The sequence below is a fragment of the Helianthus annuus genome, chromosome 10, assembly GCF_002127325.2.
Source record: "Helianthus annuus cultivar XRQ/B chromosome 10, HanXRQr2.0-SUNRISE, whole genome shotgun sequence".
In the NCBI taxonomy this organism is placed as follows: domain Eukaryota; kingdom Viridiplantae; phylum Streptophyta; class Magnoliopsida; order Asterales; family Asteraceae; genus Helianthus; species Helianthus annuus.
The window spans coordinates 149273449-149295555 of record NC_035442.2 but is presented as its reverse complement, the minus strand read 5'-3'; the positions used below and the strand labels follow the sequence as shown (position 1 = coordinate 149295555).

The 22107-nt window shown below is 35.8% G+C and overlaps 3 protein-coding genes and 1 long non-coding RNA gene across 14 annotated transcripts; 1 reads left to right on the top strand and 3 right to left on the bottom strand.

The window, feature by feature from the left end:
• Nucleotides 1-845: 845 nt before the first annotated feature.
• LOC110882941 lies at nucleotides 846-5259 on the bottom strand. Of its 11 annotated transcripts, none has more exons than XR_004869673.1 (12): nucleotides 4972-5259; nucleotides 4838-4881; nucleotides 4532-4677; nucleotides 4362-4450; nucleotides 4171-4253; nucleotides 3808-3920; nucleotides 3599-3691; nucleotides 1985-2082; nucleotides 1829-1874; nucleotides 1374-1474; nucleotides 1145-1267; nucleotides 846-1067 (listed from the first exon to the last, which is right to left on the bottom strand). It is a non-coding gene; the product is annotated as an uncharacterized LOC110882941 (long non-coding RNA). The 11 variants fall into 11 exon arrangements; XR_004869675.1 differs by having other exon boundaries at nucleotides 4181-4253; XR_004869674.1 differs by having other exon boundaries at nucleotides 3808-4253; nucleotides 4972-5086; nucleotides 5154-5245.
• Nucleotides 5260-6373: 1114 nt separating this feature from the next.
• On the top strand, nucleotides 6374-8794 carry LOC110886039 (transmembrane protein 256 homolog). Its single transcript, XM_022133800.2, has 5 exons — nucleotides 6374-6535; nucleotides 6630-6700; nucleotides 6779-6859; nucleotides 8232-8275; nucleotides 8472-8794. Exons 1-5 carry the CDS (start codon nucleotides 6496-6498, stop codon nucleotides 8569-8571), a joined length of 336 nt encoding a protein of 111 aa, XP_021989492.1. The 5' UTR covers nucleotides 6374-6495; the 3' UTR covers nucleotides 8572-8794.
• Nucleotides 8795-8878: 84 nt separating this feature from the next.
• On the bottom strand, nucleotides 8879-9894 carry LOC110886038 (glucan endo-1,3-beta-glucosidase 12). Its single transcript, XM_022133798.2, has 3 exons — nucleotides 9734-9894; nucleotides 9299-9550; nucleotides 8879-9065 (listed from the first exon to the last, which is right to left on the bottom strand). Exons 1-3 carry the CDS (start codon nucleotides 9801-9803, stop codon nucleotides 9031-9033), a joined length of 357 nt encoding a protein of 118 aa, XP_021989490.1. The 5' UTR covers nucleotides 9804-9894; the 3' UTR covers nucleotides 8879-9030.
• A 1159-nt stretch (nucleotides 9895-11053) lies between these two features.
• Nucleotides 11054-17507, bottom strand: LOC110886040 (histidine kinase 2). Its single transcript, XM_022133801.2, has 12 exons — nucleotides 16730-17507; nucleotides 15679-16218; nucleotides 15321-15602; nucleotides 14821-14990; nucleotides 14517-14729; nucleotides 14241-14427; nucleotides 13868-14149; nucleotides 13658-13756; nucleotides 12942-13570; nucleotides 12094-12564; nucleotides 11568-11993; nucleotides 11054-11481 (listed from the first exon to the last, which is right to left on the bottom strand). Exons 1-11 carry the CDS (start codon nucleotides 17024-17026, stop codon nucleotides 11744-11746), a joined length of 3420 nt encoding a protein of 1139 aa, XP_021989493.1. The 5' UTR covers nucleotides 17027-17507; the 3' UTR covers nucleotides 11054-11481; nucleotides 11568-11743.
• Between the last annotated feature and the right edge of the window lie 4600 nt (nucleotides 17508-22107).

The following is a 22107-nucleotide window of genomic DNA, read 5'->3' as shown; positions in this document are numbered from 1 at the left end:
AACCTAGATAAAAAAATAACAAATTATTTTATCTATCTACTATAATAAAAGAAACCAACTTTGGGACACTTGTCATTATTCTAGACCATCATTAATTATATATAATTATTATTTAATTTAAATTATTAAATTTAATATGTTTCAAACATTTAAAAAATTACGGATAAAGTTTCATAAAATATCTTATTATTTATTTACAACTAATGTTAAGAAACCTTACCACGTCACGTCTACGATTAAAAATAACCTAGAGTTTTGTTGAATTATCAAGTAAAGAAAGCATCAACAGAACAAATTATTAGCAATGTATACCTGTATATATTCTGTTTTTGAGTTTAACCAAATTGTATGATACTTAAACCATACAGATTTATAACGCAAACACCTGAAGAAAAAACATTATCGGATAATGCGATAGCCTAGGCCATAGCATTGCCGTTAGCAAGCATCAAGTAACAAAAACTAAAACAGAAAATAAGATTTTGTAAGTTAATCATTAATTATATATAATTACTAGCTTATATCCCGTGTGACACACGGGTTCAAAAAATAAAATTTAAAACATATTAATAAATATGATGTATGATTTTTTTAAAGAATAGAAAAAAACATGTAACCAAGTAATTTAAAATAATAATGTTTTGACGCTTGTCAGTTCAATTTATAATTTTATGAACACAAATTTCAATTTAGTAAGTTGTTCAGGAAATATAAGTCGACATCTTCATTTTTTTAGAATGTCCTCTGAAATGTTTGTTTATAGTATGAAATAATAGAAATTAATGTTAATCTAAAATAAAATAATAAAAAAAGAAAATAAATAACAAACTAAATAATCTGACATGAAAGATGTGCAAAAAAATATATAAACATACGTTACAAATTTCTAAAAACTTCGTTGTATAAAACATTTGATGTTGTATTTGAAAGATTACCATCACTATCTAGCATAACAACTTTGAGGCCATCTCGTCTTGTAACTCTTGAAACATGTTACCTAATTCATTTAAAAGATGCTCAAACTTGGGAAACCATCTTCGGATAACATTGGCTTGCATCTTTGTTCCCTACAACATAAAAGATGAAAAATATAATAACTGACAAAATGTGAAATATTTAAAAATTAGATTTTTGAAACATATACCTGTTCGTCAACCACAATCATTTCGATCGAGTAAAACTATTTTGGATTGTTATACATGGGTTGCTTCCATAACCGGAGTATACGAACCTTCACAGTGTAAACACGACGAGCCAAATCCAAGTCCTTCAAATAGGTGATGTTACCGTACCATAAAATATATATTTAGTATTAATTATAAAATATGATATGAATGTGTAAATTATGATATGCAAAGTTATTAGAGATGTACCCGTGCTCCATGAGTTGAGAGTTTGACAAGCAAAATAGTAAAATGCAAGAATGTAATTTTGGATGTTGAAATATGAGAGTTGTGGTAGTCTTTATAAATAGCTGGTGATGAAACAAAACAACAAATCTATTTGAGGGTATATGAAAGTATACATAAAAGGTTAAGTTTCATGATTAGGTAGTTAGATAACTAAAATGTGAAACAATTTGAAATGTATAATCTGTCTTTATAGTTGACCAACATTATCTATTTCAAAACTGATCTAAAAAGTATTATGTTGCAGAAAGTAAGAATCCATTTATGTAAGGTCAAATGGAGAGAGAAGACCTTTGAGAAGGTCAAACTTATAGGTCAAAGTAAGGACACATGGTTTATTTAGTTTTACAGCTTTTTTTACTTTAGGAATGATGAAAAGTAAAAAAAGTGAACAATTTTTTTGGGAAGAGATTTATTACCATGTTGATGCAAAGTCAAAAAGAAAGTCACCGGTGGCGTCAATAGCTGCCGAAATTACACACCATTTATATAATTTAAAAACTATATGAACTAAAAAGAACAAAAAATCGTTATTTCTTATATATAAAATAATCATCTTTGCAATAAATTCTTACCAACAGGGTCAGATGAGACTTTTCCTTCAGCTTGAAATGCCTGAGCAGAAGCTTTCAAATCTCTCGTTACCAAATAATCATGTATATAAACATCTAACCTGCTAATGAAACAAAAAAAAAACAAATTTAAAGACTAAAATAGCCAAATAGTTACACAAAATGTAAACATTTGATGAAGAGACGTAAGAAAAAAAAATAACTAAATCAAAAATTAGAAATTTATTTCTTTGAACCATGTGTTTTCCTTCAAAATGCATCAATGGTGAAGCTACCAAGTAAACATAACTTACCAAATATAACTTTTTTCAAGTAAACAGAAAGACAAATAAATGCAAAAGCCCTAGAACAACAAAAGGGGCAAAAATAAAGAGAGAATATAAAATTGCTAAAAAGATTCAGAAAAGAACAATTAAATAGTTATTTATTATGTATAGATCGAGTCATTATTGTTTTCAGTTTATTAAGTTTTATGTTTCTAATTTTATCACCATAGTTATTTCATAACAACTAATCAAGAAAGAACTTGTTGTTGACTCTCGTCTAATATATATGTAACCTTAACTATCCCATTTGAGTATCTACTAAAAAGATGTCCCCTGTAGTAAATGAGAAAGTCCACAGCTCCACTGGCATTGTATTATGCCTCCAAAAGTTGTGTGTGGACACAAGATATTCAATGTTAATGAAATGATGAGTTGAGTTTCGCAGTCAAACAAACTACTTGACTCAAAAGTAATATAAATATTATAAATTTCTAAGCGGACCGTTTCAACAGCTAATATTTCTAATCGAATCGTTTCGACCAGTAACGTTTCTAATCGAACTGTTTCGACCCGTAACGTTTCGACCAGTACCGTTTCTAATCGAACCGTTTCGACCCGTAACGTTTCGACCCGTACCGTTTCTAAGCGAACCGTTTCGACGCGAACGATTTTGACGCGAACCGTTTCGACCCGTACCGTTTCGAACCGAACCATTTCGACGCGAACCGTTTCAACCCGTACTATTTCGACGCGAAAATATTACTATTCCATTGAAATTAAAGCTAAAACCAGATCCAAAAAATTAAGTTAATCATGACCAAGCACCACCCCAATCGAGAATCGATATTCAGTAGAAGCAACAATCATCATGGAGAATCCTAGGATTTTTTTAAGATTTAATGTTGCAAAAAGACGTACCCAGATCTAAACCTAGGATGTCACTACCTTCATAAAATAAGCACCAACACCATTTTAACATATATCAGTGCCACCACCATCTTTGAATCCCATCAATTTATTAAGAATGACAACTTCTTTCAACCCAACCCGACCCGAAACCCGTTCCGACCCGAAACCCGTTCCGACCCGAAACCCGTTCCGACCCGAAACCCGTTCCGACCCGAAACCCGTTCTGACCCGAACCTGTTTCAACCCAAACCCGTTTTGACCCGAACCAAAACAACCCGTTTTTTAATTGACACGTTTTGACCCGAACCCGTTTTGACCCAAACCCATTTTGACCCATGACCCAACCCGACCCGTTTTCCAGGTCTAATGAAAAGTAATAAGCTTGACCACACAAGTCAAAGGTTACATCTTGAAGTTAAATAAAGGATACTCCTTATATTACCTGGAGTGTATCATCTGACCCATAAATGCTTCTGACAATATTTTTCCAACAAATATATCAATGAATAAGAACACCCAAGCTACCTTTTACATTCTGCAAAGAATGAATGTATTATCAATAATAACACCAAATTCAACCTTGACTTTTTGGTTGATTTATTCGCAAGGTTTAAGAAAATGCTTAGAGTCAACCAGTTCATCAAATGATACCTTTGGAAATGATTCTAAGAATGATTTAGGAACACCTATATCAGCTAAAGCAATGTTGCTAATAGCCATTGCAGTAAATCTATTAGAGTCAACAGTGGCATACTTTATCCAAGCTGAAAGTTGATCAACATAAACTCAAATGATGTGCTCGAATTATAAGGAACTACGGAATTCTCAACAATACTATAGATACACATTTAAATCACCTATCAGCGATGGCCATGAAATAGCGGGTGCTATTTCATTTCTAGCGATACAGTAGAAGAAAATTTTAGAAATATTATACATGTAGATTTTATTAAAATTCCTGTAAATATGGAAGAAATACGCTTCTTTTTTCATTCCTAGAATAAAAGTTGTTACCAAACGATACCGGCATTTTCAAGATCTGGGCCAGCAACAACATTATGCCCAAGCTTAATCCCCAGTAAATATTTCACATTTTCCTGTTAATCAACAAAAAAAATAAAACTTTCGGACAAATCAAAACTTTCAGACGAAAAATACAATCTTGAAAAATAATCTTGAAAATTGGGGGAAACAAAAACAATTACATTGGTTCGATTAATGGCATCTGTGAGTTTTTCACCACAAGGCAATATTTATTCAAACACCCACATCTCCACCGACATCTTCACTTCATCTAAAAATTCAAGATCAAACATAATTTTTCACGAACACATTAAAAAAATAAGAAATGCAAATGAATCCAATATCAACAAACCATGAAAAGATGAGAGCTTTAACGTGTTGGAGGCAATGAGTTTGGAAGCAACACTGCCCCAATTGCCACTTCCGATGATTCTTTGACTTTGAATTTTGGTGGGTGTTCATCATTGTTGTTAACAGGGGCCATGGATGAAAATAACACTACACACAAATTCAGAGTTAGAACCTAACCTAAACCTAATAAACATCCAATCACCAACCAATTAACTTCAAATTTAGCTCTAAAACATTCTGATTATACATAATTCAACATAAACACGTGCAATTAGAACAAAATTAGGTCAAAAACTGCAATAGATACCTGAAATTTGAAGTTTCCGGTGACGAATGAAGTTGGATGCTCCGCTAAATCACAAACTTCACCTAATTAGGGTTTAATAAAGTTGAAAGCAACTGATCTGGAAGGTTGGTAGAAGATTGATGATGAAATGATACCTTATTGAACTTACGTGGGCTAATGAGAATATATCTTATATGTGGAACACAAGCTTGCAATGATTTTACCCCAAATAAATCGAAGTAAATCAACAGAAATCGAACCTCCAAATACCTGTTAGATTGCGATGAAGGTGAAGAGTAGAAAAAAATAGATCTTTGATGTAGGAGAAGCATCTTACAATTGACTGAGAGGAAAAAAATAGATTGAGAAACGGCTGAATATTTTAGGGAGAAGATTAGGGTTTGGAGGAATACATGAAACAAAAAAAGCCCAGTTTTAAAAAAGGAGACGTGAACAAGCTTAATAAAGAACACGGTAGCAAATGAAAGGAGAAGGGGACATGTGTCTCAAATGAATGTGGAGGGGACATGTGTCCCAACCTTGTTCTTTTATTAAAGATAGAGATTATTTAATTTAAATTATTAAATTTAATATGTTTCAAGCATTTAAAAAATTATGGATAAAGTTTCATAAAATATCTTATTATTTATTTATATTAACTATTAGGTTAGAAATTATATCTTAATTCCTTAATCGTAGATAATTATTATTTAATTTAAATTATTAAATTTAGAGTAAAATGCACGGATAGTCATTGTGGTTTTGTAAAATAACATCTATATTCCCCAACTTTTAGAAATTACATCGGTGCTCCCAGTGGTTTGACAGTTTGTCACTCGGATAGTCCCTGGAGTGGATGGGGGTCAGTTTTCTCAGTTAAGTGAGTGTGAAATGACCTTAATGCCCTTACTATATTAAAAATATTAAAATATTAAAGGATAAAGTTAACTCAAGTGGCCCCACCCCACCCTCGCCCTCACCACCTCCAACTCCTCATCGATACACGCCTTCTTCATGCATTTTACAAAAGTTGGGGACTATAGGTGTTATTTTACAAAACCACAGGGACTATCCGTGCATTTTACTCTTAAATTTACATTTATCATAAGTTTATCTAATTGGATAATTGCTATATGCCTAATCTGGACATTTCAACATTTTTTTAGAACTAATAAATTAAGACCACTATTATTTAAATAAACTTGGGTTATTAAATGTATGTTCACATGACTGTTAAAACTCGTGAGAAAGTCGATGATACAGTCTGTCGTCTAATCGATGGTTCAAATGCTTTCATATTTATAAACTTGACAAACATCACAAATTTTTATCATACATTACACATAATTTTGTTTGGATATCAGAAAAGCGTCTTAAAAATATCGTTTTATAATTGTTAAATATTCGTTATTAACTATTTGATTTTTTTATCTACTTAACCCGTGTAATACACGGGGTTATAACCTAGTTTAATATATTTTGATCAATTATCCCTGGTTTTCATATATGTTTTGAAAACCTATTGTGGTAATAGTATGAATCCAAAGACTATGGGTATCATAGTGTAATTTATTCTTCTTCTTCTTGACGTTGTGTGTTTCCTCACCATAGAATCAATCAATCAGTAAAGTCTTGAATTTGATCTTCGCACAAGTTTTCAGAACATTTGGTGTGTGAGGATGAATCCTCTAATTTGGCACAAAGTTGCTGCAATATCTGGTAAGTTTTTGGCATCCAATTTGTTGTTTTCAATCATCCATCCCATCCCATTATTATTATTGTTAAATCCATTTGAAAAAAAAAAATAAAACAGGAATGGCAGCCCTTGGATTAGGCACATATGGGGCTCATGGTTTCAAACCCACCAATCCATCTTACAAAGAGGTGTTTTACTTTCTTTGAATTTCATTTACTTTGTTTGTGTTTATGGAACCTTAACTATATTGTCTGTCTGTCTGACAGGTGTGGAACACTGCTTCTCTATACCATTTAGTTCATACTGCTGCATTGGTTGGTGCTCCCATGGCTAAAAACCCTAATATCGTAAGAACCTCTCTCTCTCTTCTGTTTTATTTATTTTTTTGAATTCACCCACTGGTATTCTGTGAAGTTACACAAGCTATTTTGGCTCTATAATTCTCATTCCATACTAGTAGTCGATTGACGAAGAAGCTGCTTGAGAGCTTGCCAATGTGTTTGGGACGGAGAGTGCATGAATTGTGATAGTCGATTGACTGACCGCAAATGAGATGTCGGGTTGTGTGAAAGCAAGGTATTGCAACGAGCCGTCTATATGGAGTTGGATCAACCCGTGGAGTACCATCGTCAAGCAAGTGTGAGGGTTTGAGAGTGTGTGGTGACCACCTTAGCACCATCCATGGGTAAGGATGTCCAAGTTTGTGATGCCATTGGATTGGTGAAGTCGAAACTGCAGAATTGACTTGAGGACTAGGATTCAGGCAGTTGATGTAGTAAACATCATTTATGTTCTCCCCGAGACACCCCCGTTTTGAGATCCTTCACAAGAAAATGAAACGGAAAGAATTCAACGGAAACATTATTAGTACGGCATAATTTTGCAACCGAAACAAGATAATTTAGGAACACAAAGTATATTAGGTAAGTGTAATGTGTGAGCAGAATTAGAGATATTAACTGAGCCAATGTGTGGGCGCTCGGGGGGGGGGGGGGGGGGGGAAGTGAAAGTGCACTAATTTTAGCGTTATTTTACTAATTTCGTGAAAATAATGTTAAAAGAGGAGGATGATTAATCATGCATCATGTGGTGGCATTGATAGCCGAAAGACAAGGGAGTACATGCACTAATTGGCCTTTGTCTTAATTGTCGAGTATAATGTGCCTTATGTTCAAGGTTTGATGCAAAACTACCATCGAGCCGGTGGTCTCACTGGAAGCAGCCTCTCTATTCCTACGGGGTAGAGGTAAGGCTGTCTACATCTTACCCTCCTCAGACACTACCTTAGCTTTGCTATTGGTGAGATTTACTAAGTATGATGATGATGATGAACTGAGCCAATGTGTGAGATGGGAAGAGTTGTACCGTCGCCGAGTAGGATCTCGTCCGGGACACCATACTCGGAAACCGAGTGAAGCGAAGACGGACATGAAGTGAGATGGTGGGAAGCACCACTGTCAAACATCCAAGATTGAAACGTTGGTGATGATTGAGGTCCAGAGAAGGTTGCATTCGCAATAGGACTTGTGGGAGATGTGTTGAAGGTGATATGGTTCTCTGTTAGAAACTTTGCGAGTTTCCGACACTCGCGTGTGTCATGACCCGGAATGTCTAGAATACTTAACATCCTCCAATCGTCTAGAATATTATAAATGTGAAAATGCATCTGTTTGAATATGTTATGCTCATCGTTTCGTGTATTTTGCTTGTGATTTGTAGTTTGGAGGGCTTTTGGCAACTGGAATTGTCGCCTTCTCGGGGACGTAAGTTTTATTTTATATTTTTAGCTTCAAATTATGTTTGTTTTTGTACTTGTCTGAATAGATTAATTACATAGGACACTTATGTTGGCATAGATTGATTCATCGCTACAACAGCTGTATGGACCATGTTCTGGTAGCGTCCTCATTTCTTTTTAACACTGGTCAAAGATGAAAAATATGGTCTTTAATATTGCAGGTGTTATACGGTGGCGTTCCTTGAAGACAGAACATATGCTAAAGTGGCCCCACTTGGCGGATTTGCGTTTATTGCCGCCTGGGGAAGCTTGCTGTTCTAGAACAGCGTTCCCCTGAAGACGAACGGGTAAAATAATGTGATAACGTCCCTCTTGGTTTATGATTATGAGGGATTTTTACGACTACTAAAACTAGAGAGACAAGGATCAATCGTTAATCGTTATAGTTTATGTTTTTCCATTTGCAAGAAGTAAATGAACATCTCATCCTTTATGCATTTTCATGTTGAAGTCTAAAAGTATTTGTTTACCCTTTTGTTTTCTCTCTCACGTGTTTGTTCGTTAATCTCATCTAAAATTACAAGTTTGTAGAAGTACGTTGATATGTTTGTTTGTAGACAAAGCGAAGTTTGGGAAGAACGAGTAACTTTCCAACGTATAGCAAGCGACGAAACAAAGATTCTTTAAACAACTTTGGTAAATGAATCAAGAAAGCGAACAATTAAACATCTGTATGCATCGACGCATCATGTCTTGTCACAGTATGCTGTCCCGGGTGCATCATGGAGTATAATCATAGTGGCATGAACCATAACCTGTGTGAATAAGCAAACTAATTATTAATACAGTCTGTAAAGTTGGAACATGCATGTGAACTCAAATGGTCTGTTTTCTTGACTTAATAAAGATAAAAACAAAACCAAATTATGGTTTTCAATTCTTTAATCACATGGGTGTGATGGCAAATCTTTCGCGATCCTAACGTTTAGATCTATTTTACAACTTTTAAACACTAATTACATAAACGAGCGAAGAGAAATGTGCTTACTGGGGTCTTTTTCAGTGGTGATGGCGGCGCTATTGAAGTAGCAAGAGGCACCATTATGCTTGAACTTTTGGTAATAAGCATTAAATGCATATGAAGCATGGTTTACTAATGTATTTGGAAAATAACAAGGTTGATTTTCTTGAATCTTGCTACAATCTGCACCCCCTTCACCACACGTATAATCTATCGCCGCTTGTAGTTCTACATCTGTCGCCTGTACATCTGCTACGCACCATTGCTCGAATTCCCCATCTTAAATTTACCAACATTCAACCCACAAGTAAATGAAAGATTACAGTTAGTTAAAGTTAGATTGGTGAACATAATATCTTTATTATATGTATGTCTAGTAGGTGTATAAATTATAAAATATAAAACACCAACAACTTGAAATTAAAGAAGTTTATGAAAATGAGATCTGATAAGGTTACTTACTAGATTTTTGTGGGAGTATGACCACAAGAAGCAGAATTGGGAGCAAAATCCTTAGCAGAAAAGGTGACATTTTTCTTTGAATTGTTAAGAGAGAGAGGGGGGAATGGAAGAAACATATGGGGTTTATATATGTGACAAAAGATGTGAACTTTACTGAAAATGATGAACAAGATCCAAATATGACTGTATAGCTTGTGTTGGATCATGTGAAAGGTGTCTCATTGTCTTCCACATCCACATGGGAAGTTTCCACCAGTAAATTATATCAATCATAGGGTGGGATAAGACTTTAGGATCAATAGGTCCTGGTTCGATTCCCACAAGGGGTTTTTTTCCATATTTATTGGTTTCCTCCTGAATTGGTGTATAGGCATTATGTCTAGTGGAGATGGATATTATTGGGTGGTTTCGCTAGTGACACGATTATACTCTAGTGGTTCGTCAGTGATCCAAGTTTGTCGTTCAAAAAAAACCTCCGAAATCGGAGTCGATTGTACAACTTGTAGTGCATAGAGTACAAATCGTTTAAGCTTTGGGCATTGTTGCTTTGTTGCCTAAACAATCCACAATGCACAAGGTTCTTGATCTTGACCATACGTCAATCCACAAATCCACCTTCACTTAAAATAACAGAAATACATAATAAAGTAAAAAGGAAGAACTATTTTTCTTCTTGGAACTTATATATGTGTTTGTATGTAAGTATAATGTATGTATGTATGTACGAATGATGATGATGATATTGATAGGGTTATTATCTTCCCAGCTTGAATTTTTTGTCCCAATACCCTTTTTTAATGGAGAAAAGGCGGACTTTTGTCACATATGCATACAAATTATTATTCAATAATGGACCCATTACCTTCAATTTTATTCAAACTAGCCTTGTTTAAATCTAGAGTAAATTAGAGAAATATTAAATAGTTCGTAACGAACATTTAGGAATTATAAAATAATACATTTCTTAATTCAAATAAGTAATTGGTTTCAATACGTAAAGGTGAAATAAAAGAAGAAAAAAAAAGAAATTCATGCTTACATAATTGTGACACGTGACGCAACAAGTTAATTATTTAAAAGTTACATCTATAGTGTCACTATTCACTGATCGGTAACACATGTGATTCTTAAAAAGTCTGTTAAATTCATATGAAAAAATAATTATTTCTTTACTGCCCCTAGGTTTCTTCTTCTTCTCTATTTCTTAAAAAGTCTGTTAAGTTCATATGGTTATTTCATATAAATTGAAATAGACTATAATGTTTGTTAGTGAAAATAACCAAACCATAAGGATCAAATCTGTAATTTCTTAAACATTAAGATCAAAGAAGCATTATATATAGCCTAATGAAGGGACCATTCCTGTAGTTTACAAGTTACAACATCCTATGCACAATGTACAAGTCACTGTAGCATTGTTACTATCAAAATCAAAACATGAAACAAACCTGAATGAAAAATGATTATGTACGGAAAATAATACAATCCAATTTACAAATCCTATTGCACACATCTATCCTAATATGAATTAGGGTCCTTTATACACATGTACACACAACTCGTGTTAGTTTTTCTACAAACGCGCAACGCAAAGTTTTCATGACTATTCGACCAATCTTTTGGGTCGAGTTCTCTTGTTTCCGTGTATGGAAAGACGCGCGAGTCCACAGGAGTTTGCAATGCCGATTTTATTAGCCACAGAAAAGCAGTAAACGAAGGCTCGTATGCAGATCCGATGCCCATCACCGCTGAAAATTAAAACAAAACAAGCTTATAAGATCAAAATATCATAACATTATCTTGTAATTAATTCAAGATTGTGTAAACAAGTTACCATTGCAATATCATGAAAGTGTATGATGGATGTTGCGTCGATGGCTATGTGGCTAATCACTGGTTAGACCATTCGGTTAGCTAGCTGAGCCGGTGCAACCCACTATGCTAGACCTAACTAACCATGGGTTAACTAAGGTCAGTTGGTGCAACCCACTATAGCGGACCATTAGACCGTTAACCTGACTCGAAAAAGCAAGCTGCAGCCGAATACAGTTGTTCTTCTTCAAATGGTTTTGAGACATACCCATCCATTCCACACTTCATGCATTCTTCATCTGTCGCTTGAATCACATCTGCCGTCATTGCTAAAATAGGCGTATGCCAATGACCCGCATTTCCAAACATTTCAATCGATACTTCACCGGATTCAATTTGTTCGTTAACCATACTCTCTAGCCTGCGAATTTGTCTTGTAGCTTCAAACCTATAACAACACCAAAGATCCGATACCATTAACGTAACTACCAATGGTTTTTTACACATCTGACGATTAAAACAAAGGGAGAGAGTTGTTTAGTGTTTACCCGTCCATTTCGGGCATTTGGAGATCCATGAAACAAGCATGAAAAGAGTGAGGCGGTTTAAGTTTCTCTAACGCAGCTTTACCGCTATCTACACAAATGACAATAGCTCCGTATTTCTTTAACGCGCCTTCTGCAACTCGTCTATTGACGATATTATCATCAACAACTAAGATTCTTTTATTGCGTAACAAAGTCCCAAGAGTTGACGGTTTTCTTCGTGCTAAAAAACTTGTGTTTCCTACAGAAATTGTTTCTTGAAAGCAAGAAATCAAGATGCTTAATCTTAGAGGCTTCGGCACAACGGTTGCCACCATGTTAGCCGATTGGATCTCATCTTGTATGGCAGGGCTTACGGAGTTAGCCAACAGAAATAGTTTCGTGCTACTTTTAAGGCCACGAAGAAATGCAAGACCACTCTTCTTATCCCAAACTTCTTGGTCAATAAGAACCATTGCAAAAACCGCTGAATCACTACACATGGAAAAATGGTTAATGATGTCATAAACAAAACGTGTTACTTATGAATGGTTTAATTTTTTCTAACCGAAAAATAGCTAAAGTGAAATGGGTCAAACGGGTTGAAAGGCGCCAAAAATGTACTTTTAAGGTATAAAAACCAGATTAGTCGAAAAGTTAAATACCATAAAAAAGATGCAATCTTTTAGTCATATGCTATGCGTAACTGTACAAAAAGTGTTTTGGGCTAACCAAACCTGACCGAGTCCGTTTTGACTCGTACTAAAAATGACCCATTTCATCCTCAACCAATTTGACCCGTCACCCAACCCGACCCAATCCCCCCCCCCCCCCCCCCAAAAAAAATCCCGCAACCTCTAAAAATAACCTACATTGGCGACTGGGAAGATTGTGCAGAATCAAAATCAGATGTGATCGTAACCGATATTCCCATTCTTTCAAGATGGTATCTTGTGACTTCTGCTCTGATGTTTTTCTGATCAATCACCAAGGCCCTTAGTCCCCTAAACTCCGATGTGTCCGGATGATACTGTTGCAATACGGTATCAAGAGAGCATGTTTCTTTTTTCATGAAAACACCCGTAAAAGAGAAAGTACTTCCAGTACCCGGTTCACTAACAAACCCGATCTCACCGTTCATTAAACCCACCAATCGCTTGCTAATGCTCAACCCAATCCCGGTCCCACCGTAAGTTCTTGATGTGGAACTGTCAGCCTGCATAAAAGGTGTGAATATACTGCTTTGTGCCTTTATAGGGATTCCCACGCCCGTATCTTCAACCGTCACTAATATTTTAATCTGTTCGGATTCGTTTATATCTTTGCGACTTAAATTCTCAAAGTTTTCCCAACTTTTCTTCCTATCGACCACAGGAAGCCCGCTTAAAGTATTACACACTGCGTTTGATTTTGAGCCATTAAAGATTTTCATGTAATTTTCATCTGTCACTTCATCTGCTAGATGTACCGACACGAATATGTGTCCTCGATCATGAGTGAACTGCAAAAGGAAACATATGTGAGTAGAAGAACATAAAACACAGAGTAGTGTGTGTTATTATGTATAAAGACGAGAAAAGGTGCTAACTTTAAGTGAATTTTCAACGAGGTTTGTGATTATCTGCCTGAAACGTCCCGGGTCTCCAACAACAACTTCAGGAAGTTGATTAGAAACATAAACCGCCAACTTCTCGTCCACAAGAACAAAACAAAATCTTTAGTTACGATAAATGTATAATAGCAACAGATTAAGAAATAAACAAATCAAAATAGACCGTTTGGTATCAATGGTATCAACCTCGATTCCCTTCTCTTGAGATTTGGTTGACAATAATGACACGACATTATCGAGAATGGTGCGCAGCTCGAACGGGACCTCCTCAAGCTCGAGCCTTCCCGATTCAATTTTCGCTTGATCAAGAACCTCGTTAATCAACTTTATTAAATCTTTACCACTCGCATGTGCCGTTTGCGCAAAATCCAATTGCTTTGCATCGAGATTTGTGTCCATAAGCATCTGCAGCATGCCTAGAACACCGTTCATCGGGGTCCTGATTTCATGGGAAACCGTTGCAAGAAACTACAAATGGAGATAACTTTCATAGTTATGGTCAAAATCACAACCGCGAGGTATGAAAACAAAAACCGTTATAAAACTGTTGTAAACGCACCTGAGATTTTGCAACATCTGCAGCTTCAGCGCGATGTTTGAGCTCCATCATTTTTCTATAATCATGCTCGACCGCTGCAATTCGGTTTATAGCTGCGTAAAAGATATGACCGAGAAGAAAAGTGATAATAAGCACCCCACCGGACGCCAGTATTGCGGTCCAAGGTGGAGGAGGCCTCTGCTTAAACCTGTTAGGAAACAAATTCCGGTTTAGAATAATTCTAGTGGGCCCGGTGTTGTTGAAATATAAAGGTGAAAATTTTATCGGATATATAACCTGCAGCGCATTTCATGCTTCCTAGAAGGATCACCAAAATCAAGACTGCTAATGTGAAGAAAACCCGTATCAATCTCCTCGGGACCGTACATGTTAATGGCTGCCGAAGCATTTGTTGTGTCGTAAACATTCACAACAATTGTCTGTTTGCTTGCTAGCTGGTGTAGAAGCTTCTCAACTAGTGACGGGACATCATAAGATGCACCGAGATACCTGTTACATTAATAAAGTTTTCAGTTCAATAATTCAATCTAAATAAGGTAAATCTTTAATTAAAGATAAGCTGTATCATCATTAAACCTACCCTACAGTTGCATTGATTCGCTGTTCGGGTGTAGCATCTTGATGAAGATGAGTGTTGTAAACCGCAAAAGTAAGCACAACGCCTAAATGGTTTGATTTTAATAGCTTAAAAGGAGATGTCAAGACTCCTTTTCCAGATGCCCTTGCTCGTAAAATGTTTTCACGGTCTTCCTAAAGGATAATGAAAAATAAAAGAAAATTAAGACTACATGATATGTGTCATCAAATTATAATTTAACTAGCCAATAATGAAGCAACTAAGAAGACTAGCGGTGGAAAACGGGTGGGGCTCTAAGGAGTCACAATGGGTTCGAGTCTATTCGGTAACTTTTTAGCATGGGTTAGATCCGTGGCGGACACAGGATTTATATTCTGGGGGTGAGATCGGGGGGTTTAACCGAACTTTTAAGGGGGGTGATCGGAATTTTTGGCTACAAATCACACTAATTTTTTTAAGGGGGGACAATATGAGACCCTTTTAAGCTCGATGAAGATAGATACCTTGCCGGACATCATATCAATTGAGACAATATGAGAAACGGTTTCTTGAGATAAGATAACTGGAGCATATTCATCTTGAATAGGTGAAGGATCGAGATTCGCAGGGTCACAATCTTGAGCCAATGTTTGGTCTTGATCTTCGGTATCCATCTTCTTTATCGTCCATCCATGTTCTTTCTCAAATTTCTCCCTTTCAGAATGGCGCACCCTCAAAGCGTATGCAACACCGCTAGTTAACGGCCTCTCGAAAGACGTTCTTTCCGTGTATTCCCCAAAAGTTTTCTGTAAAAACATTACATAAAGTTTTTTTAATTTAGAATTTTATACGAAAGAAAACGTTAAAGCGATGAAAACTTACTTGATCAATAGCAGGAGGTTGTTTCCCATGATAAAAAGTGGAGACAAGAATAGCGAGCGCGTGAACATGATTCATGCTCACGTTGAATTGATCTTGCAACATACGCGCCCGTTCATCACACATGTTCGCTATAGTTTCTCTTCTTCTTAACTGAATACCATCGTTCAAGTACCAAAATAACCAGATTGATACCGTAACTCCAACCAACACAAAAAGAACTAGAAGCTTCTTCATCCACTTTCCAGCACTCCTTGAGGAGCTTTGTGTATGCTCTTTCTTCTTCATTTCCCCTTTACGATTCTTCCACAAACAAGAAATCGGGGAACACAATGCAATTACAAAGAGGACCCACATGCATACCTTCAGAATACCGTTATCATGCTCTCGTGCAAGTTTTTCATGTACTAATGGAGCTTTCTCATCATGAACAGGACATTGACCCGACAATTCCATATTTGTTACACCATTGAGAGAACAAGTTATTTCATGTTTTGTCGACAATTTATCGCCCAATTGTTTGGTACATTTCAAGGCAGTTATCTGAAAGACACCAACACTTAATTTTTAGAATACAAAGGCCGAACTACAATTCCGTTAGATGAGACATTAATTAAGCGAAACTACAAAGTCCGAACTTGACTATTAGGCTGGAGGGTGTGGGAGGGGCTTTATCAACGCCACATCACACAGGGGCTTTAAGGCTTCTCCCCTTAACTTGAAGGGTGTGGGATAAAGCCCCTTCAAGCTATAGCCCCCCCCCCCCCCCCATTTAACCAATCCTTCATTGATAAAGCCCTTCAGTCTTCGTTACCATCTTGGCGAAACCACCATGGCGCCCCCTCCTTGAAGACGGCGGTGTGGGTGGTGGCGCCCTCCAGGCGCTATGGGAGGTGAGGTGGCCGCGGTGGCGCCTCCACACCCTCCGGCCTTATAAGGTTTCTTTGACAAACTAAAGGACACTCCAAATGAACTTTTAGACCTAAATTCTAGCACCATCTACAGGCTGTAATGGCATAATTCTAAATACTAAAACTAAATAAAGAAAGAGTACCTGATCTGATTTATAAAATGAGGAAGCTAGCTCATGAAGAAGTTCATTGCTGACATTAAACTGTTCAACCAAGACCAAAGATTTATTATCTTTACATGTTCCTGTTACCTCAATCTTTGTCCTAAAAACACCATTAAGGAAAAACAAACAAAACCCAGTTGAAACAACAATAACCCACACAAAAAGGAGCAATCTTTTCCAATTCAAGACACTATTACATCCTCTAGCAGGCTCCTTCACCTTCCTCATCTTTGAACTGGTACCATTTAACCCAGAAATCTTGTAATTCAAAGACATTATTATTATCACAAACACCCACTTGAGAAAAAGGCTTGAAAACTCAACAACAGCAGGTAAATCATGAAAAGGCAGAAACTTTATGAGGTACAGATGGATCTTGCAGCATACCCACCTCAGAATTCAATGATAACACTGGTAATTATCAAGAAACAGATATACCCAGATGCAAACACCAATCGAAATCACATCTTGTTGGGCAAAAACAAGAAGAAATCATCAAGAATAATAAGACAAGAAATGGGAAGAAGAGAATATGAAGAATTAAGTAATACTGTGGTCTGTTGGAAACATAAAGAGGCATCAAGAACAAACCTTTTTAGAGAGAGAGAGAAAGAGAGAGAGAGAGAGAGAGAAGAGGATATGATATGATTATTGGAGAAACTGGGACAAGCCAGTTGGGTTTTCACTGCCCAACTGGAATCAATGACCAAGTGTTTTGTGATTAAAGATATGGGGAGAAAAGAGGCGCCTTTGCTTTTTAATCCTTTTCTTTCTCTCTATAAATAATAACAATAAAAATGGGAATGTTTGTTTTAGTTGTGGCTGGGGACATATGATTATCTCATCATCTTGTTTATATATTATCTTTTTTATGACTTTCTTTTAAAGAAAGAGAAGTAATGCTCTGTATACACTTTCTTCAAAGAAATTATCCTATCCGTTACTTATATCTTATTTTTTAAATCTTTTTTACATATTCACTTACTAGGTTAAAACTCCGTGTATTACACGGGTTTCATAATTTTAATATTTTAATATTATATAATAAATAATAAAAAGATGTATTTTAAAAAAAAATAGTATGTTGAATAAAAAAATGTATCTTTAAAAAAACTCGTATATTGCACGTGTTTAATAAAATATAATGTCATATGTTAACACATACATTTATCTTTTAAAAATGAACTTTAGTGTCATGTTTACTTATTATAACATTTTACTTTGTTAAATATGTACTCTTAACTAATTTTTTGTCTAAAATTATTATTATTATTTAATATCATCATAATAAAAATAAACGTTTATATTCTTATCTAATTTTTGTATAAATTATTATTATTATTTAATATGATCATAATAAAAACAAATGTCTATCCTTATCTAAATATTTATTCTTATCTAAAAAAATATATCTTTAAAAAAACTCATATATTGTACGTGTTTAATAAAATATAATGTCATATGTTAACACATAAAGTCGTCAAGATTTATCTTTTAAAAATGAACTTTAATGTACTATTTACTTATTATAACATTTTACTTTGTTAAATATGTATTCTTAACTATTTTTTTGTTTAAAATTATTATTATTATTATTCAATATGATCATAAAAAATAAACATTTATATTCTTATCTAATTTTTGTTTTAAAATTATTATTTTTTTATTATTATTATTTAATATGATGATAATAAAAACAAATGTTTATCCTTATCTAAATATTTATTCTTATCTAATATTTTTGTTTAAAATTATTTTTATTATTTAATGTGAGAGATAAATATGAAAATAATGTGAGAAAACACCAGGAGGTGACACGTGTCTAAAAAAGATTTTCATTTATTAGTATAGGAAGATTTTACGTATAGTATTTTTACAAGCAAGGCTTCTCATCAATAAACCCCTAGGCCAACAAGCTCTTGGAGTGCTTGTACCGGGAGAAAAAGTAGCTTCAAGCGAGAGACTTATACAAAGAAACAAAAACTTTGTGGATTTTTATTCTATTAACAGGTTACTTGTTGGGGAAATTCGAAATTGCTTGGATAAATCTGAAGTCGTGTATTCACTTTCAGATCAAACAATTGGAGTGGCTACCAATCTTTGATCGGATAAAATCAGAACTGATTCTAGATTTCTGTATGAGAATTTGGTTGAGAGAATTTTGAGGGATTTCTTACGAACTGAAAATTCGTCTATGGTTTTTTCAAAATCGTTTGAGAGAGCGTATTTTCAGTTTTCTACAACTGCTTGCAGTTTTCATTTTGAACAAAAACACCTTTAGTCCCTCATGTTTCAAAAGTGCATATTTAGCCTGAAATTTAATTTCTGATGCGTTTTCGATAAAGGACTTTAGTCCCTCTGCCCCTTGGACCCCGCTTCTCTCGGGGGCGCTGCCCCTTGGATCCCCTGTTAGTCCCGATGACATTCAAATAAGCGTGCACTCTTATTTGTATGTCACACGCAATCTTAAATTACACTAAAATATCCAACATTACTTCTGAATTGATTAGAGGTTAAGTATTTTATTTACTGAAAAGAAATCTCTTAATTGTTTATAGAGCTCTTAATGTGTAATTTTTAGAAACATGCTCATCTATTCAAATCCTACCTTTTAATCGACCAGGCTTGTTAATAGCTGAGCACAAGGTTGCCAAAAAGCTCTTCTCACAAATAAAAAAGGTAAATTTCATTTTACGTTATTTAAGTTTCAAAAAAATTTCAAGCGTTGTCTTTTAACTAACGAAACTACGGCACATGTCCTTTATATTCTAAGTTTTTAACAGGTGGTGTCATTTCTCCCTAAAAGGATTAACAAAATAAAGGACGTCAGCTGTAAAGAAATTAAAACATAAAGGATATATGTTGTAAATAAATTAAAACATAAAAGACATTCGTTGTAATTTTGTTAGTTAAAGGTAAACGCCTAAATCTTGTTGAAACTTAAAGGATGTAAAATGCAATTTACCCTAAGGAGGGGGGCACCACCCAGGTAGCCACCTTCGGGTTCCAACCCGTGCCAGCACACCGCCGCCACCCTAGCGGGTTGGTGTTGGTGCACTTGTGTCTGTACTTTGTCTGTATTCGGTCTATATGTAAACGATGTCCTAGTTAGTCTGTAAGTTGACCGAGTCAACCATCCTCCGGATTGACTTGGTCAAACAGTTTGTTATATGGTTGTTCTTGTTCTGGCTCGAAGGATGATCATCGAAGGATAAGTGTTATCCTTCGATGAACTCGAAAGATGAACCTTCGATGGATGGTTCGATAGATCATCCTTCGAGGTTCATGCAGATCCTTCGAAGACTTTGTAATCGATAGATGATCCTTCGACCATCTATCAGATCCTTCGGACATGACAACCTGGGCTGGGTATATATATACCCATGCAGTGTATGTGAGAAGATAGGTGCACACAGACAGAAAGAGAGAGTATTCTTGAGAGCATTCTGTCCGAAACACACACACACACTTTGAGAGTTTGCAAGTTAGATTTGTAAACATTGTGCTTGTAACCGAAACCTTCATACGTATTAATACATTGGTGTTAATCGGTGAAACTTGTGTGTTGTGTTTATACTTGATTCATCCCGGTTTGCTTACTAGCTTGGATTCCGCACTCGCTAGTGAGTTAGTATAACAAGGTTTAGGTTCGTCATCCTACGGAAAGGGACCTACAAGTGGTATCAGAGCTTGGCTCTTTACCTTGTTTAAAACCGGGTTGTTCGAGTTCTTGGTGTGTTTGGACACTTGGTTTAGCACCCGTTTTGGTGGTTTTTCTTGCATCTCTAAACTGAAAAACGAGTTCTAAACTTTCCGGAGTGTTCAAGGTTGGGTTGGGTAACTTGAAAACTTGTTTTTAAGTGACTTTGGATTTCCGGCCATATCTCCGGTCATATTTTCCGGTACTGGATCTGGATAAGATCTTTCCTTTTTGGGCATATTTTTTTTAAAAAGTCAACAAGTTTGGTGAAAAGTTGGTACCTGCACATCCCTTCTGCCGAAAGTTGTGCACCAACCCATCACCTTTTCCCACCTACCCGTCAACTTTTTGTCAGTGTGTCAGAGCAGTCGAAAGATACCTTTCGAACTCGAAAGATCATTCCTCGATCAAGGAGGTTCGACAGATACCATCCTTCGAACATCTTTCGAAGTCAGTGAACTATCTTTCGGACCAAGGAATCTTTTCGAAGGATATATCTTTCGAGCTACTATTACTCATCGAAAGATAAGGATCCTTCGTGTTGGTGAATCCTTCGAGATCTGTGTTCGAAATATAAGGAGAATCTTTCGAAATCAGTCCTTCGAAAGATAAGGATCCTTCGTGTGGTCAGTCCTTCGAAGTCAATCTTTCGAAGTCATTGTTCGAAACTCAACAGTGATCGTTCGAACATTGTTGATCATTCGAACAAGTATTGATCTTTCGAACCAGGTTGTATCTTTCATTTCGGGTCTGTTTGAACCTTAACAGTTTGTGTTTGTGTAGGTTTTTTCTCTTAATATTTGATCAAAATGAGCAGTACAAGTCCTTGGGATTGGAGTTTGGACTCACAATCTAATAGTCAAGAACTAACATCTGCTGCAGCTTGGGCAAAAAGTATGTTTCCATCGCCATCAATCAGTCCAAGTCAATGGACATTGGTATCCAACCAAAGTCAAAACATACAGAATCCTTTGGTAGCGGGAGGAGAAGGATATGCAGCTACTAGAAAGACACGCCAGGATCTGTTGAAGAAGAAATTCGAATCATTTCATTTCTTAGAGAATGAAACCCTAAATGATATGACTACTCGTTATTATCATTTGATGTGTGAAATGTGTTATTCTGGTGTTCGTACATCTCAACAGGAAATGGTAGCACGGTTTGCTGATGCTCTACCTCCAAAGTGGAGCCCATTCATAGAGTTTTTAAAGCATACGGGCGTTTTAGATGCTGTCAATGTTAATATCTATGAATTCATTCAGAAGTTGGAGCAAAAGAACGAAGTGGAAATTCGAAAAGCCAAAAGGATTACACCTACTCAAAGCACGGAAGTGTATTTGCCTGGTTTTGGTCCTTCAGCTAGTTCTAGTTCTGTTCAGCAACCGAAGCTTCAAACGGAGTTTGAATCCAATACAAGCTCTTCTCCGTGTCCACAGTTCAATCAAACCCAAGTACAAGCCCAAGTTTCCACAACACAGCCTCAACTTGATCCAAGTGTCGATTGTGGTCCGGACATACAGTTGGAAAACGGTGATCAAACAAGAACTGCGTTCTATGCTGAAATTGTCAAGAATGTCAATGATGGTGAATCTTTGGGAAATGATGACAGTTCAGGATATAGTGGCAGTTCGGATGAAGAATCAGATTTAAATGAAAG

Bases quoted from the DNA above. Each gene is read 5' to 3' on its own strand.
- LOC110886040 (XM_022133801.2), bottom strand. From the start codon at position 17,026: ATGTCTTTGAATTACAAGATTTCTGGGTTAAATGGTACCAGTTCAAAG. The intron at 14,428-14,516 runs GTTATATATCCG...GTTTCCTAACAG, and splicing joins AAGCATGAAATGCGCTGCAG to GTTTAAGCAGAGGCCTCCTC. The intron at 13,571-13,657 runs GTTAGCACCTTT...TTCCTTTTGCAG, and splicing joins TCGTTGAAAATTCACTTAAA to TTCACTCATGATCGAGGACA.
- LOC110886038 (XM_022133798.2), bottom strand. From the start codon at position 9,803: ATGTCACCTTTTCTGCTAAGGATTTTGCTCCCAATTCTGCTTCTTGTG. The intron at 9,551-9,733 runs GTAAGTAACCTT...GGTAAATTTAAG, and splicing joins CATACTCCCACAAAAATCTA to ATGGGGAATTCGAGCAATGG. The intron at 9,066-9,298 runs GTAAGCACATTT...TTATTCACACAG, and splicing joins CACCACTGAAAAAGACCCCA to GTTATGGTTCATGCCACTAT.
- LOC110886039 (XM_022133800.2), top strand. From the start codon at position 6,496: ATGAATCCTCTAATTTGGCACAAAGTTGCTGCAATATCTG. The intron at 6,536-6,629 runs GTAAGTTTTTGG...AAAATAAAACAG, and splicing joins CAAAGTTGCTGCAATATCTG to GAATGGCAGCCCTTGGATTA. The intron at 6,701-6,778 runs GTGTTTTACTTT...TCTGTCTGACAG, and splicing joins CCAATCCATCTTACAAAGAG to GTGTGGAACACTGCTTCTCT.